Raw genomic sequence first — 16,178 nt, 5'->3', positions numbered from 1 at the left:
CCCATCCTTCTTTTCCCGCTTTTTGAGCAGGTTGGGAGACACTGTCTCCCCTGTCGCTTTGGCTGTGCTGTCGTCTCCGTGGCCAGGGGGGAAAAGCGCCGCCGCCGCAAAATCTTACAAAAGTAATTGTAATTGTGCCTGAAATTTAGCAATTACTGATGATAGAAAGTAATTAAATTACAATTACAATTCCTTTTAGCCAAAAGTAATTATTACAATTACAAATTACCAGAAAAAGTAATTAAATTACAGTAATTTAATTACTGTAATTGAATTACTACCCAAGTATGCCCTGGGATCATTTGACGTACAACCGAAAGATCGGTTACACGGCGCCTTCTCCGCAATAAGCCTGCGTCAGATGGCGGGGAGCTCGGCCGGGATTCAAATCCGCCACCTGGGGATCCGTAGGCCGGCGCTTTGCCTTGGAGCCACCGAGGCGGCACCTTCGACGGTCTATTTATTATCGGAAGCGAAGACGCAGAGCCTCCGTTCAAGATAAGCGTATTTTACTGCATGGTCTCCGGGCAGTTGTCACCAGCAACAATCTATTTGAGGTCTTGACAGAGCTTCTCCAGCAGCACAATTCCGGGCCTGTTGATCTCCTCGAAGTAGGGCAGCTCCGCTTTGAGACGCTCGTAGTACGACGCGAGTTTGGGGAACTTGCTCGCGTCGAACAACCCGAGAAGCTGAAAAATGATGAAAAGTAACGCTTAGAAGCAAAATATGATACGAAGGGCTAAGAAACATATTGATCACAAAAATTAAAAAAAAAAAAAAAATTTCCAGAGTTTTTTTTTCTTAGGTTACGAATTTAATCTATGCACTAACATTTTTTGAAAAAAAAAAAAAAAACATAACTTATGAGCATGCGCTGTTTCCCAACGAAAACGTGATCAAAGATCGCCACGTATGTCCATTTGTATACGGATCGGAAGTAACCGCGGCTTTTGTCTAATGTTGCAGTTTACGCTTCTCATATATATCATACAAAAGACACGGCGTTCACTGCAGAGATGACAACAAAAGTATTTGCGGGCGCGCATCAATTGTGCTCGAAGCCGCCGCTTGCTTCATACTTGATACATACTTCGAACTTGTCTGCCAACAGTTTTTTTGTATTTTTTTGTATTACCAATGTGAAAGGACTACAATATCTGCAGACTCTCTCATGTGTGGTGTATTAGCAGTGTTACCACGGCTGAATCGTGTGCGCTCATGTCCGTGCTTCTCCCGGGCAGAACTGCGCACAGACGGAGAAAAAAAAGAAGATATCGGCGAAAACGCGAGAAAAGAAAGTATTCACCGTTCCACTGACAGTCAGTCCAGCACGTACGTATTCGTTGTCCCGGAACGCGAGCAAGTCACGGGCGCTATGGGCGACGTGCGCGTCCAAAAGCGTCGCTGTGGTATCCCTCCCACGACGTGTTAAGTACGATTAATTCTACTTTGTTTCGTGGAGGTAAGAGGCATGTCGGATTGTCGACTTTGGCGGTGTTGGTTTAAGGACGCGATATGACTACCGAGCTTCCACCGCGTGCTTTTGTTTTTTACACACACCGTCGAAATTTGTCGCCGGCAATGGATAGTCCTGGTAGTGACGTCGCAGATAAGAACCATGAGAGTGGGCCACCGAAATATCTCGTCACCGATACGCGCGAATCCTCAGGATGGCATCTGTCGGGAGCTCTTTAGTATAACAGTCTATTCGCGTCTCCAGCTCGACGCTCGCCCTCCCGCGGCGGAAACGGGAAGCGCTCTAGTGAGGGTTCCCCGATTCTCCTGCTCAGTGGGCACGGCGGAGCTGCTCGCGATCATGGCTCGCGAGATGTCATTTCCCAATGCAAACAAGACTCTTCTCTGTCCCAACGTAGTGCTGCAGTCGCTATGGGATTGTACCTTACTGGAGAGTTTTAGTATTGCGCATAGAAGCAAACGCAAGCGGTGTGCGTTTGCGTTAGAGTTGTGTGCCCTACGTTGTGCGTGCGCGTCATCGCCATGCGCCATTCAAGACCGCAATTTTTGGGCTCCGCAAACGCGCAGTGTGAAACCCGCAAAGCGAACGCAAACACACAGCGCTTGCGTTCGCTCGTATACGCAATACTAAAACTCACTACTGTTTCACCGGCTTCAAACGCCAACGGAACGGGCTGCAGTGAGCAGACGTGCAAGCAGGTAGGCGTTCCTTCGAACTGGAAAGGCTGAGATTGGCAAAACGACGGAGCGTTAAAATGAAAGTAACTAAATGTTATAAAAAAATTGGTAACTAATAGTTTTTTTTGTTGTTTTTTTTTTGGTTGGGGGGGAAGGGGGGCATTTGGTTCGGAAGGATATTGGCCGCGACTTTGGACGTTTTGCCAATTGTCAAAAGTCGCGACTTTGACAGCCAAATATACTTTACCCACAATTATTATAATTTTACATAGATTTCTCACATTACCTGGATTGTTTTCATTGATTTTATACTGTTTTTATTTTATTACTTGATAAATAAAACTGCTGCAATTGGCACCAGTGATGATAATTAGCCCACTTCTGATTGCTACATTCGTTTGCGTGTTTGAAATTAGATCATAGCAACACATTATATCAGAGCTTGGAAAATCAAGTATTAAATTATCTGAATTTTAATATTATTATTATAATACAAATCGCGGCAATGCATGCCCCCAATTAACACCAAGATCACGAAAATACGCCATTTAACCATAATAGTCTTTCCAGAAAGGTATAATCTTGTTTCTTTTTAGCATATGAAAAACTGACATCGTTATCATGATAGCCAAACAGTCAAGCACTGGATGTAATATAAATTATTATTAATTTATAGGTTTTGTAGACATAATGTAAAAATTTGAATTATTCTCTTATTCTTGTGCTGCGAATAATGTTAGACCAATTAATCATCTAAATGCCCAAAAACATTAAAAGGCCCGCAGTTCATTATTTCTCATGACAATTATTTGAGCGAGAAAAGGCATCGAGAACGAACAAATATTAGCACTGATTTTTTTTCAACAACTACAAATATCAGCCTGGATCGAACATGTATGTCACAAAGTAAAGTTTTTGCAAAAAACTTCCGTAACTAAATAATTACGATGTGAGACGCATCTTGAGTTATGAAAGAATCGGAAATTAAGGCCTGTATCGAGAAATTAAATCTAAAATAGACCTTAGTTTCGGTTTCGCTCCAGAATTAAAACGCACATCCTCGCGTAAATATTACACTAAACACCGTTTTTGTTTTCAGGGTAAAGAGGTAACCTGCACTCATAACACCCTAGCTTCCTCGTATTACCAGAAATAATTTGCGCCGCTCAGTAAAGCCAGCACGCTAGACAGGCCCAACAGCGGCACGCATCTCCGACCCTCACTATAACCGCCATTTTGGAAAATGAGTGGCGCCACCTATAGTTAGTTGCAGTCGCGAATAGTGAGAGGTCTATTGACTATCAATCATGTGACCCGATGCAGCTTTTTTATACACTGAATTGGAATTTTTTTAACACGCGCCATACTTGAGCAATTCATGTTACCGCGCACCTTATGCGCAGTCACCAAAAAAACTCAATGTTTGAATTTTTTATATTATTCGCGCTTTTTTAGGTTGATTTTTTCTTGAAACACGATATGGAATTGTTTAGACCCGACAGCCATAAATGATCTTTAAAATATACAGTAATGGGCGGTGATTGGGGATTTTAAACCATCCCCACCTCCGAAAAAAGACAAACACATTCTCTCTCTCTCTCTCTATCTTTTTGTACGGAAATGTTTGTTTTTTGTTGTCTTTCTATAGGCTCCTTGCACTGACGTCACATCACATACTTTTGAACACCAAGTAAAAGGAGGGGAGGGAAGCTGCTTTTGTAAGAATTTCGAGTGACAGGTTAATCTTCTATAATCTTCTGGGAGGAGAATAGCGACACCCGTGCTAATCCGGAGGCACAAAGGAGGATCCTGGTGAGAGGGGAGCTCCTTCTTCCCCTTTTCTCTGGAGGGCATCGGAAATGACGTCATGTGCAAGCCACGTATATATGACTCTTCGCTCTTCTCGATTATTTGGAAGGGAGGAAGTGGCCGAGTGGGCTACGCGTCTCAGCTCGGAGCGTGGAGCGAAAGCTTGCGCTGGGAACCTCCTGGGTTCGATCCCCGCCGCCCCCGCCCGTTTCGATCTGGATGAGTTTCGTACCGGCACGCGTTCGTGTGATCACTACTGTGTGATGCACGTTAAAAATCCCAGGTTAGCGGTTGTACCGCAGTGGCTAAATTTCTCATCTACAGCTAAGAGACCGATTATCCGTTGAGGCGCATCTCCATCAAGGCTGTATAAACATAAAGAGCAAGCCCATTTTTTTTTCGATTATTTGGTTGCTCCAGCTAAAAAATTGGAGACGTTTACAACTCCCTGTAATCTTTCAATGCACTGCTCCTGAAATAGTTTGGCAGCTATATATCTCGAACTAAGTTGTGTTGGTCGTATGTGTATATAACATCGTTCAATGTCTTGTTCGCTTTCTAGCGTAAACGGTAAAATGTACATTGCAAAGTGTAATGACGCTCACTGTTTCGTTTCATTGTTGTGCAGTATTTCGCTTGTGGGTTTCACGGTTTCTGCTCTTTACTATGTTCGTTGCACTGGCCTTGTTCCATATTGCACGTTTCAGTCATTGTTTAGAAGCCCGTCCTACAACGCCCTCCTTGAGAAGGCAGTAGTATCTGTAAATAAATAAATAAATAAAATGCCCAATTAGAGCGCAGCTCTTGAGGAGGAGGTAGTACGGAGAGGAGGGCATGGCCCTCCTCCTCCTTTTCTTCTCCCATTCCCCTCCTCCTCCTCCTCTCCTCTCCTCCTCCTCCTCGCTCTTCCTCCTTTACCGCCCTCTCTCCCCTCTTGTGACCCTCGCGACGTTAGAGTGACGTCGCGAAGGTCACTCGTAAAGGCCTCGTGAAGGTCGTGACCTACACGAGGCCTTCACGGCGGACCGGAAGAGAGAGCCTCGCCGCGTGTGAGGAACGTCAGGGAGAGGGAGAGCAGTGCTTCTGCTGTAGAGTTGGCTTTCGCGTTTGAACATTAGCATTTTTCCCCCGGAAGGGACGCTAAGAGCTACCGCTGTAAAAATTAACTAATCTCCGTGATATTGATGAGAAAAACAGGAGCCATAGACACTCTTCGAAAGTCCGTCAAGCAACATTGACGGTCGCCATTTTTTGGGGCACTAAGCGTGCGACTGGATCCGAGTCCTCGCCAAACGCGGACAGATCCACTCGTTCTCCAAACCAGGTGAGTATATTTCACGCCAAATGCTGACTGACGCATGCCCTCGTGTCCAATACGTGCTCCCACTACACGTTCAAACAGTGGCGGACTCTGATAATTAGCCCAGCAGCCGCCAGATGGCGCGCGTTTTGGAAAGGTTCTATTGTCGCCTGGATCACGCGTAAAAAGAAACATCCAAAACCTGAGCACTAAAGAGTACAGAGAGTATATAATTGTCTTATATGCGTTTGTTTAAACAGTGGGATAGTTAGTCAGCCCTAGCTGGACGTCTAGTGTCTCCGCTGTGGGTGAGAAATTTGGAAAGTGCAATATCACGGCTAGCCTGGGGTCCCTAGCGTGCACCACGCAGTAGTGATACACGACCGCACGCCGACACGACGCTCATCCAGATTGAAACGGTCAGAAGTGGGCCATTGAACCCAGGATCTATAGGTTCTGTAGAGCGAACTTTCGCTCCAAGTGCTCCGAGCTGTGGTGCGCTAACAAACTCGGCCACCGATCCCCCCTGCCGTAAATAAAACTTTAAAAAAATATATCGCTAACTTGCTTTTATTAGAAGACTCAAAATAATTAATTCGTGACTGCATTTCGACCGGTAGTCTAGACGCGACTTTTCCCGATGCGTTACCTCGACGGGCAAGGTGAGATGGGCCACCAAGGCCAGGTCGGCGACGGTCAGCTTGTCTCCCACCACGTACTTGCCGTCGCCGAGGAGCTGTTGTAGTCCCCCCAGAATGTTTTTCTCGAGCTCCTCGATCTCGGCGCTGGTGGGCTTCTTCTGTTCGAAGAAGCGTGGTTTCTGGAACGGAGGGCGGGAACAAATGGGTCGTGTGTGGAATCTCGGAGTGACACCTTTTTGGCTGTTGGGAAACTCTAAAGCCGCAGTTCCACTATATCACACAAAAGATACTCGCTGCAGGCATCACATAATTATCTGCGCTTAAAGCATACTTGAAGCAAATGTTTGCTTTATGCATATCATTCTTTAAAACAGCTCTGTGTTTTCTTGAATATTTGGTTTTGTATGACCAATATGACAGGACGGTCATACGAGGAAAAAGCGTGCCCGCAATTGTCTGCACTCTGCAGATTGCCTCGATATATTAACAGCGCGACGCTTAGCGGCCTGGCACACGACATTCACCCTACAAAGATGCGCTTTTTATAGGCTTATCGAAAAAATAAACAACGTAAACGTGCCGCTACAACAAATCCTCATGCGTACAAATATTTCAATGCCAGCCTCTCAGCGCCACATATAACTAGAATCTGAACTCATCTTCTAGTCAGATCCAAGTTGAGGACCCAAGCTGGAAAACGGCGGTAGCCATGACGAGTAATGTCACATGCGCCACATTGGGGGCTCTATGCGGAGCGCAAGTCGTCCGCCTCTTGCGCAGGAGTTACGGTGACGTCAGAACAACGCCGAGCTCCGATTGGTTGATTGAAAGGACAGTGGGTGGACCTAAATTCTAGATGCCTCGAGATCTACCCACTATTTCTTCCTCTTTCTTCTTTTTTTTCTTTTTTAATCAGCCAATAAGCAGCTTGGCGTTCTGACATCATCGCAACCCCTGTGCTAGAAGCAGACGAGCTTGCGTTCCGCATTGCGCATCACCGAGGAACGTGGTCGGCTGTAATGGAAGGCACGGGAGGAGCTTCTATAGCGCGTTATGAACGTATATGATATCTTCCGCAATAAGGGGGACACACATAAATTGGCATTTTTGTTGGCTTACCCAGATCATTGGTTTATACAGTTCGTTTGTCTTTAGGTCGGACCAGAGCCGACTGTGTACACGATCCGGTCGGTATAGATCAGCTAATTGAGCCATCTGGGTTCCGTTATCGCCGGCCAGAGCCGTAAATGTAGAGAGTTTGGCCATTCGTTGGGAAGTATAGGAGAGAAATGAGGAGGCGCCATTGGCCGAAAGCGGGCTGGGCGTGTCCCAGGGCGTCTTCAGAAATTTGAATGTGACCAACCAGAGGCCTGAAATAATACCCTGGCGGTGGTCGCGAGAAACAAACCTGATAACTGCATTGGAGTAACTCTCAATGGCTGAAAATATGGTACACGTTATGTCTCAATCACGTTAATCCAAAATGATGGTGGAAGAGTGCGACTAGCGGAACGATCGACATGATCCGTACGCCAAGCGCCCAGGGCCGGGAATCTGGCGTCCGAACGGTCACACTATGACTGCGCAAAACAGAGTTGCGCGGCGCATTCGTTTCTTACATCTTTCTGCATGATCATGATCAAAAGAACTTGTGCACCCTATTTTCAACCATGAAGAGTTACTACACTTCACTCTTACGCGCTTATTAAAACCATATACGAACATAGACTGTTGATCAGAACTGTTTGCCGCTACCACCGCTAGGGGATTCTTTTCGGCTTCTGGTTGGTCAAGAGAGCATGCCAAGCCCTCTTTCCGAGTCTGCCGCACGCCCTGACTCCGCCCGCGCCTCCCATTGACCAAACTCTACATACAGACCTTTCCATCGCTTATCGCCCAGGCGAAAAATGTCGAGTCACTGGACTGTTACGCAGGCGCGGCGTACGATTTTTTCGCAAGAGGCGCTATTGCGCGTGCTCAGAAGGCGTTTAACAGTCCAGTAAGAAAAGATGGCAGCTCGCAGAAGGCGTTTTTTGGAAAGGTCTATACGGCTCTGTCGCCGGCTAAACCGACAACGTACATACAAACAAACAATAGCGATGACATGCACTGTGCGCGATCGGTTTAGTCGTCGATGCGAAAGCCACAAAGGCCGTGACGACGCACTTTTGGTGCTGCGTGATTGGCTATATCAGAAAGTATCGTCGACAGAGGTCCAACTTGAGCTGAATCGGAGTATATATGGTAAGAGCCGAGAACGCCTGACGACCGAGAGCGACGAGGCGGTGCACTCACGAAAAACTTGAAGTAGTGCGGCTGAACGGTGCTCGTGATGACCGCCAGCGCCTGGTTCACTCGAGCCCTGGTCTTGACGCAGTCCACCTTCAGGTCCGACTTGGCCCCGTACGCGTCCAGCAGGTACGAGCAGATGGCGAGGCTGCGGGGCGGGAGGGACGGCACCGCAGCTCGGATACCATTTGCAACAAAAAGCGCCGCGTCGTTCGTGCAGGCAATCACTTCCTTCGGTTCTTTTTATTATCGGAAAAGCTGATGTTCAATCCAAAACCATCCTTAAAGATCGTGACAGCGAGTGATATATGTCGCGTTTAAAGTAAGAGTATTACGTGCATCTGTTTGAAGTTAAGGCTGGGTTTAATCTTGGTGGAGTACAAGCTCGCGCCGCCGAACCCTAGGGATCCTGGGTTCAATCTCCACCCCTGCCAGTCTCGATCTGGATGAACTAAATTGCTCATCTACAGCGAGTGACTCGCCGCAACTTTAAATGGCTGACCAACTACACGCTGTATAAATATCCCCACAACCCAATTTTTTTTAACATAACCGTATACCGCCGTTCGATAGTGTGTCATGCTACGCGAGATGCACGACCATCGGGCTAGCCCTCGTACCAAGTTTCTCAACTATACAGTATGTGAGAGTTGTCATGCACTGGCACACTAAACTTACTGTCTAAGACCTAAACATAACAAAACACATTTCAGGCAGTCTTTAAAAAATACTTTTCAGATTTTAACGAATCTTTTAACTTCCTATCCAGTCAGTTCGCATTGATAATTTTCAATAGATTTTCTATACACTCTCTTTCAAACGAAAACTACTGAGCACAGACAAGAGAAGTGCTACAGAATGTCTATCGCATCGTCTCAATAGATTTTTTGTCACCTGTTTCTCTGGGTGGTTTCGTTTGAATTCGACCAAACTTGTCGAGGGGGAGGGAGGGGGGGGGGGGTTATATTCTTTTTAAATTGTTTGTTATAGTTGTATGTTTCCGATGAACAAAAATGTTCTTTATTAAATCAAACGGACGAGTTTCACATTAAAGAAATCCGAAGTGCCAGAATGTGAAATCGGTCACATACTCAATTTGATATTTTTTGCTCAACTTTGGACGTCGTTTTCAGACTTGGCTTACCCAAGCGGCTAATATATTATTGCGCTGCAAGGAAGGTTACGGACAATTTTATCGATAAAACAGCAATTTCTACGTTTTATATTTATCTTGTTTATAAAACAGCAAACTTGCCACCTGGAGCAATTTTGCATTCCATTTGAATTGCTCCAGTAACCGGACCGTTCAAGATTTTGTTATGAAACAAGTATCAGTGCATAGATATGCTCGTAATCTGTCTGGTGGGGTAGTATTGGACCCTGTGTTGCTCACGGAAAAAATATATCTAGGACCAAACTTGTTACAAATAAAATTGTATGACTTTTAGGCTTAATGAAAAAAAAATTTTTTTTTACTTGTACCTTTTAAGGTTTTGAAATACTGGATATAAGTGTTAGGTGTAATATTTTTATTGATTTTGGTAACAACCACCCAAGCAAGCCAATCTTAGGCCTGCCACTCAATCTTTGGTTCAACTATGCTGGCTTCACCGCTATGCTACTTGCGGCCTCATTAATAAGAGATGTTTTGGAAAGCTACTTCTCCATGATTTATTTCCTGTTATATATACTCGTAGCAACTCCTGAAGTATCCCAGGGGCGTTACGGAGGGCCAAAAAAATACATTCGTGTTAACAGCGATGCCACCTATAGTCTGAGAGCGGGGTGATTGCCAAACATTATGTTTCAAGCTCTGCAAGGCAAGTGTTTCTACCGGATAAAGCACTGGAGCAGGGTGCCATTAAGTAAACCTGCGTTTGCAGACTATATTATATACGGCCCTGGTTTCAACAAATTTCAATACAATTATGCACACTTTTCCTTTTTACGTACCTCTCGTACAGAACGAAGCCATTGTCGTCAATTGTAGGGACTCTGTGGAAAGGATTCAGCTGCAAAAAAAAGAGGGGACTTTGAAGGCAATCACATTTCATGACGAGATAGACACCCTCTTTCAAGGCAGTTATAAATTATCTCTACTCAAGCATTACAGTTTTAGTTAACTTACGGGCAATAACAAGAATGTGAAATCTATTTTTATATCAAAGATTACTACATATATTGACACTAAAATTAAAATAAAAAAGAAGGGTTCATAAAGCAAGTAATTCAAATTACAAATAACATATTACGCACTGTTACTTGAGAACAGTGAACTCTGTGACTTCCTTAACTGTACTAAAGGACGCGTCACTGTGGAATACGTCCATGACTGCAAGTTCGCGTCGCGAACAGGCATGCCCTTTCGAAGTCGTAAAAAGCGGAGATTCTTAGGACGCGTGTGGTTCATGGAGTCGGGCTATCCCGCGACAAAGATGCTGCCTGTTATCGGACGTCGCTCTGAAAGCAAAAGACCGCCCGGCAAACACGGTAATCGCTTCTCCTCTGTCAAACGCAAGCTCGGAAACTGACTCGCAGACACCTGGAGTGTCGCTCGCCTCAAGTCTTGGCAACAAATAAAAAAACGGTCTGTTTCAAAAATTCTTTTTTTCCTTTCAACTATAAAGTTGTTTTTTGTTGTTGTTTTGTTTTTTTTTACTAGGAGGAGTAGTTTCGCTGAGATTTTGGCGGACTCCTGTCAACAAGCCCAGAGTTACTGCATGTGGATATTGTTGACTTGGTTCTCCCCATCTCTTCTTTCTTATCGCTATCTCGTACTCTTCCTCCCTCTACGGATCTCTTTCTATCTCAGTCTCTTTCTTTATTTTCGCTTTTTCTATCGTTTTTTCAGGCTCATGGAAGCAAAAAATTTGCAGTGCATCGATACAGTTCACTCGCTGCAACTTTTTTCCGAGCGTGATTGTTGCGGCGGAAATCGGAGAGTACAGGATAAGTTACACCACTTAAAACTGCCTGAAGCGACAGTCAAATACGATGCTTACCTGCTTCTCAAGAAAGAGTCGAGATTTGTATTCAACGGACTTAGCATCGACACCGGAATGTCCAACTACCAGCATTCGCGAACCGGTGATTCAGCCGACGCGGTTGTCCTCAGCAGAATCATCTGATCAATCCGTCTGTGCCGAGCCTTTTCCAGTCCCTTTAGCCACTCATCCGAATAACCTCAGAATGTACGTCGGCGAGTTATTAGCTGGGACTATTTCGGAATCTTTACCTTTCCGTTGCCCAAACTTGTGTGCTGAGTTCACTGGGTTAAATTACAATTTATAAGTATTTAACGGTAATGTTTTAAATATTATATCGCCCTTTCCTATATGTGGTCTTTTCTTCGAGACTACTTAAATTACTTTTGCCTCTAGCTAGCCGAGTTTTCTTCCCATACACGATGGCCATGAAAGGCGCGGCCATGCCGCAATACAGCGCCGGGAGGACACGCACGTGGTTGGTTCTGAGAGCCCGCATTGGGTCGCAAGACACGTAGCTTTTGTCCTCTGCGAAGTTACGTGGAACGGTAAAGAACCGTTGGTTTTCATAAAGACCTACGCTTCGCCAGTTTAACGATTGCAAAATTAATCACGAAAAATTTGTCTCGCGAATAATTCACCCCATGGTAACGACTACACATGTCGAGTGGTACTCTAAATACATTTTGAAGCAGGAATTTAGTAACTTATCCTAAATATTTCTGTCGATCATTTTGCACCACACTGGGTACACAGAGCTGGACTGGACGGAATGGTTCGTGGCGTCCGTTGTGGTCGGACGTAAGATGGAACGACGTATAGCAGTGTGATGGCGACCTTACGTTCCGCGCCCCAGCAGAGAAGACACAAAGCCGAATCGGGGCTTGCCTTGAGGTAGTCCGGAGTGAGGTGCTCCCCTTCGAGTAGGTTCAGGTCGTGCAGCTTGACGTCCAGGCCCAGGTGCTTGGCCAGCATGCGAATAAAGCCGCACGGCGGACTGCCGTACTGGTTGTACACGACGAGCGTCATCCTCGCTTCACCTTCTTGCCTCGGAGCTGACTGACGAAGACCGGGAGACGGGCGGTGCGGTCTCAGCGCAGCAGACGACGGCAGTGCATTGACTGGGCAACCAGTTCCGAGGAATGCAGCCGCCTTTCCGCTTGCTCGAGGAAGGTGAGCGAAGTAATCGGGGACTGCCCTCCGCCACTCGAACAGGAATGCCTGTCTCTCCTTCTCACCCAGCGGATGCCGGACGCGTCCTACGTCAACACCGCACAAACGTTGCCGGCGTCCGCAGGATACGTCAGAGGAGCCGTCCAGGTATAAAGCAACAGCTCCTATTAGCCCCGAGGAGTTTGGGTGCCGCCCCCTTACGGCGAACCGGGGTGATATCAGGACGATGAAAGAATTTTTCCTTCACTCGCTCTGCTCGCCTTGCGGAGGCGGTGACGACGCTAGCTGTCGGCACGATAGTTTCTATTTCCTTTTTCTTTTTTTTTTTTTGGCGTTTTTTGTAGGAAGTGTGAATTTTTATGTGGTTTTATTCAGGCATGGCCCGTAGCTTCAGGCGAAATTTCAAACAACATTTCAGGCATTTCAGGCATGGCAGGCAGCGGGAATCACAGCTGCAATATGAAAAGGAAGAAATGTGGGCACACTTGCAGGAGCATCATTTACATCTTACACAATCAATGCTGCTGATGGTCTGAAAGAGTTGCCAGGACATATATTGTATTTTTTTATACTTTTTTATTTGTATCTCCGCTCCGAAACAGAAAAGCTGCATGGTGTTCGATCAACATGTTAAAGGGGCTGCGCAAATACCGCTTAAAACAGATCCCTGACGTTAATGACCTATGAAACACGCGTTCGTTTTTCACCCCACGCAATAAAACTTCCAGAAAAAAAAATAAAAAAACGAGCAGCGTTTATTCCCTCAACTCGCAGCCAGAACAAGCGGCCACGTGATCTGGAGCCGATTATATGCCGCCAGTGTTGATCATAGCCACGCGCTGGGGTTGGCAAAGCACAGGACACGCGCTGAGTTCCAGACATTGTTATCGCTCGGCTATTGATGTTGTTGCAGCGATTGGACACGGGTCACTACCCGAATGCATGTCGCGACATCGATTGTCACGAGCTCAGATCGAATGCGTACGCAGTCTTCGCGTCCACTGTGTGAGCAGCATTTGAATATCGTCACAGCTGGGATCGCAAAGCTCGATGACGCATTCCCGGGGATCGTACTGTTGCCATTGTCCGCACAGATCCGTCATCAAATTTCGCGAAGGAGCAGAAGGCGACTTTGGAAGGAGAAACTGAAAGAAAAGCTCCGCTTTCATCCTTTGAATTCCGCCGCGACGAAGACGCTTCTTGGTCAGTGGTGTTGCGTTCGAGTATTCTTGGGTCCCACTAGGCTGGTGTAAAGCAAGACATATTCCTACCCAATGTCGTTGCAAATCCCCTTTAAATATATTGTTGGAGCCAGGGCCATAGAAAGAGAATTGCAAATGAGACGGCCTAAGCACAAGGGCATGCTAAAGAATGAGAATGAACACAGACATATAGTTATTTATTTATATCTGTGGACATTGCTCGCCTTCAACCTTAGCTGGATTCGGATAGTATTTCAATGGACTCCACATGGGGTATTTGTGGGCTTCTTTATGTTTTCCTTCAAGTAATTTACAAGGCCTCCTAAATTTTATAATCACCGTAACGGCATTTGAAAAAAAGTTTTGTTTTATTATTAAATCGAATTGTAATTATTCGTTGCCCAAGAAGAGCAGTAGGATGGTTTCAGATAAGATCGACCAAAGGGTGGCTGGTCGACATTTTTAAATGAACTGATGTTTTTATATGCCATTGTCTAGTGTCTGGTATAAACAATTCCACACTTAGTTATGATCAGAAAAAAAATTGGGGACTAGAAAATTTGTCAGGCATAATGAGGTGGACGACTGAATTTACGCTCACGGATGGAGGAGGCAAGTTTGAAATTGAATAACAAAAACGATAAAATTAGGAAAATTTTAATATAAACAAAGTATGAGTACAGCTTACTTGTAATATATAATAATAATATTTATTGAAATTATATTTATTTTTCTAAAAATTGCCAAACATGCCTGTTCGAACAATAAATGGCAAAATTTGGAGGCCCGTATCTCATGAAATAATTTAATCACAATTATATACTTTTCCGATAGTATTCTACTTATATATGGCTTATTTAAAATACATATTAAATATCTCAGTGATACGATAGTCGTGACATATTTAGGCAAACACGAGAAAAAATCAAACAAGAAAAAATCTGATGCGAATAAAAAAAAAACACCTTCGATTTCTTTTTTTTTTAATTTGAGTACCTTGTTATACGGTATTCGGCATTAATTTCTATTAAAACATGTTGCATTATTTTATAGAGAAAGAAGATATAACTCCCCAAGATAGGGTTCTTTTTCAAAGCTTACATTTAGCAGTGCCCTATACGAGAAGTGACTCTGAGGTCCAGTTTCATGAAGTAACACACATCTTTCACACATTTTTATTTAGATGAGGTCACTGACAACTAGAGCAATCGGAGAATTACAGATTTGCGCGTCTGTTCTCCACGTGCCGCCGCGCCGCTATTCGCCGAGATCCGATCACGTGAGGAGCCGGATCAAGTGCTGTGTAGGAAAGTCAACGAGGTAGAGGGGCTTAGAGCGATAAACCGGGGTTCCGGTCTGCACTCGAAAGTGACCCCCATAAGGCGGCTGCCATTGTACGCAAATTTGACCACTAGTCACATGACCAAACCAAAGACGTGACGTCACGGGAAAGATGGCAGCGCCCATGCAGCGGCTGTCCCCAGCTGGGCCGGAGCTTGTCGGATGCTTTGTTGGTTGTCGTTCGTCTCGGCGAGTTGATTTGAGACACGGAAGCCGTCATATGAGGTTGTATGAGGATGGTCGAAAGCGGCTTCAGAGTTCAGCGTGGTGTCTGACGTACGTATAACGTGAAAATACGGAGGAACGGTGAGCATTTCGCTAGTGACCTACGAGGATATTGCCACGAAGGAGACAATCGGCCCTACGTTGCTAGGACCTCGGATTGACTCGGACACCGTTAGGATAAATTTTAAGGCGACGTTTTTGCGCTCTCGTTGACCATCGGAACCTTCGAGATCTGCAGTAAAGCGTGTGCAATATATTTGGAAACACAGTTTAGCGACGGAAATTGCGTGAGTCGTGCTTGGCAGTGTGCAATTGTGGTGCCGCTTCGTTCAAATGCCCGAAGGCTCACTTTGGTTGTGCGGTGCACCGGAGAGCTGCCTTGCCGCTTGTAGTTCCAGTGCCGTGCTAAATGATACTGTGCTGCTTCCCAAATTGTTCCGGCGTAGAAGTGCACTTTCACGGAGCACAGGTGTGCTGCGCGCCGAAGAGCTGCCTTCAAGCTGGTAGTTCCTGTGCCGTGCTTTAGGTGATGCTATGCTGCCTACTAAATTGTTCTGGCGTAGACGTGCGCCTTCACGGAGCACAGGTGTTGCAGTTGGTATTGATACCGCTGGTCCGTCGCACGTTTCGTCGACACCAAAGTTTCATCAACACTCGTTACGCGAATTGCAAGCTGTATGGTAATTTCATCGCGCGTGTTACCTACCCAGTCCACCAATTCACGCCGCTTTGCGACGGCAGTCTGCAGCGGCTCATTACCAGAAAAGTGGTCTCACATCGATTTCAGTTCAGCTCGTCCACCGCAGTTGCCAGACCGCGAAGGAGAGCATTTATTCGGACAGAATGCCACTAAAGCAGTGCAGCTTCTTTAGTGGTCAGGATAGACTCTTTTCTGTCTGTTTTATTATATTGTCACGGATGCTTGCTCCAGTCCTATTTTCTATCAATATTTACTATTCTGGAAAGTTCCAGGCCATGCTCAGCTGTCATTGTATGTTCTGGTGGAGGTGCTGGGCACTTTACCCATAGCCCTTCACTCTGTGTCTACCCTGGCGGCTCC

General features: G+C 45.6%; 1 protein-coding gene across 1 annotated transcript; it reads right to left on the bottom strand.

The window, feature by feature from the left end:
• Positions 1-492: 492 nt before the first annotated feature.
• On the bottom strand, positions 493-12,490 carry LOC8053629 (glutathione S-transferase 1). The gene is made up of 5 exons (XM_029977038.4): positions 12,066-12,490; positions 10,147-10,205; positions 8,200-8,341; positions 5,913-6,083; positions 493-689 (listed from the first exon to the last, which is right to left on the bottom strand). Exons 1-5 carry the CDS (start codon positions 12,204-12,206, stop codon positions 549-551), a joined length of 654 nt encoding a protein of 217 aa, XP_029832898.2. The 5' UTR covers positions 12,207-12,490; the 3' UTR covers positions 493-548.
• Between the last annotated feature and the right edge of the window lie 3,688 nt (positions 12,491-16,178).

Source organism: Ixodes scapularis, unplaced genomic scaffold (assembly GCF_016920785.2).
Source record: "Ixodes scapularis isolate PalLabHiFi unplaced genomic scaffold, ASM1692078v2 PGA_scaffold1__304_contigs__length_218370807, whole genome shotgun sequence".
Classification (NCBI taxonomy): Eukaryota; Metazoa; Arthropoda; class Arachnida; order Ixodida; family Ixodidae; genus Ixodes; species Ixodes scapularis.
The sequence above is the reverse complement of the archived record's forward strand: the minus strand, read 5'-3'. Positions and strand labels throughout refer to the sequence as shown.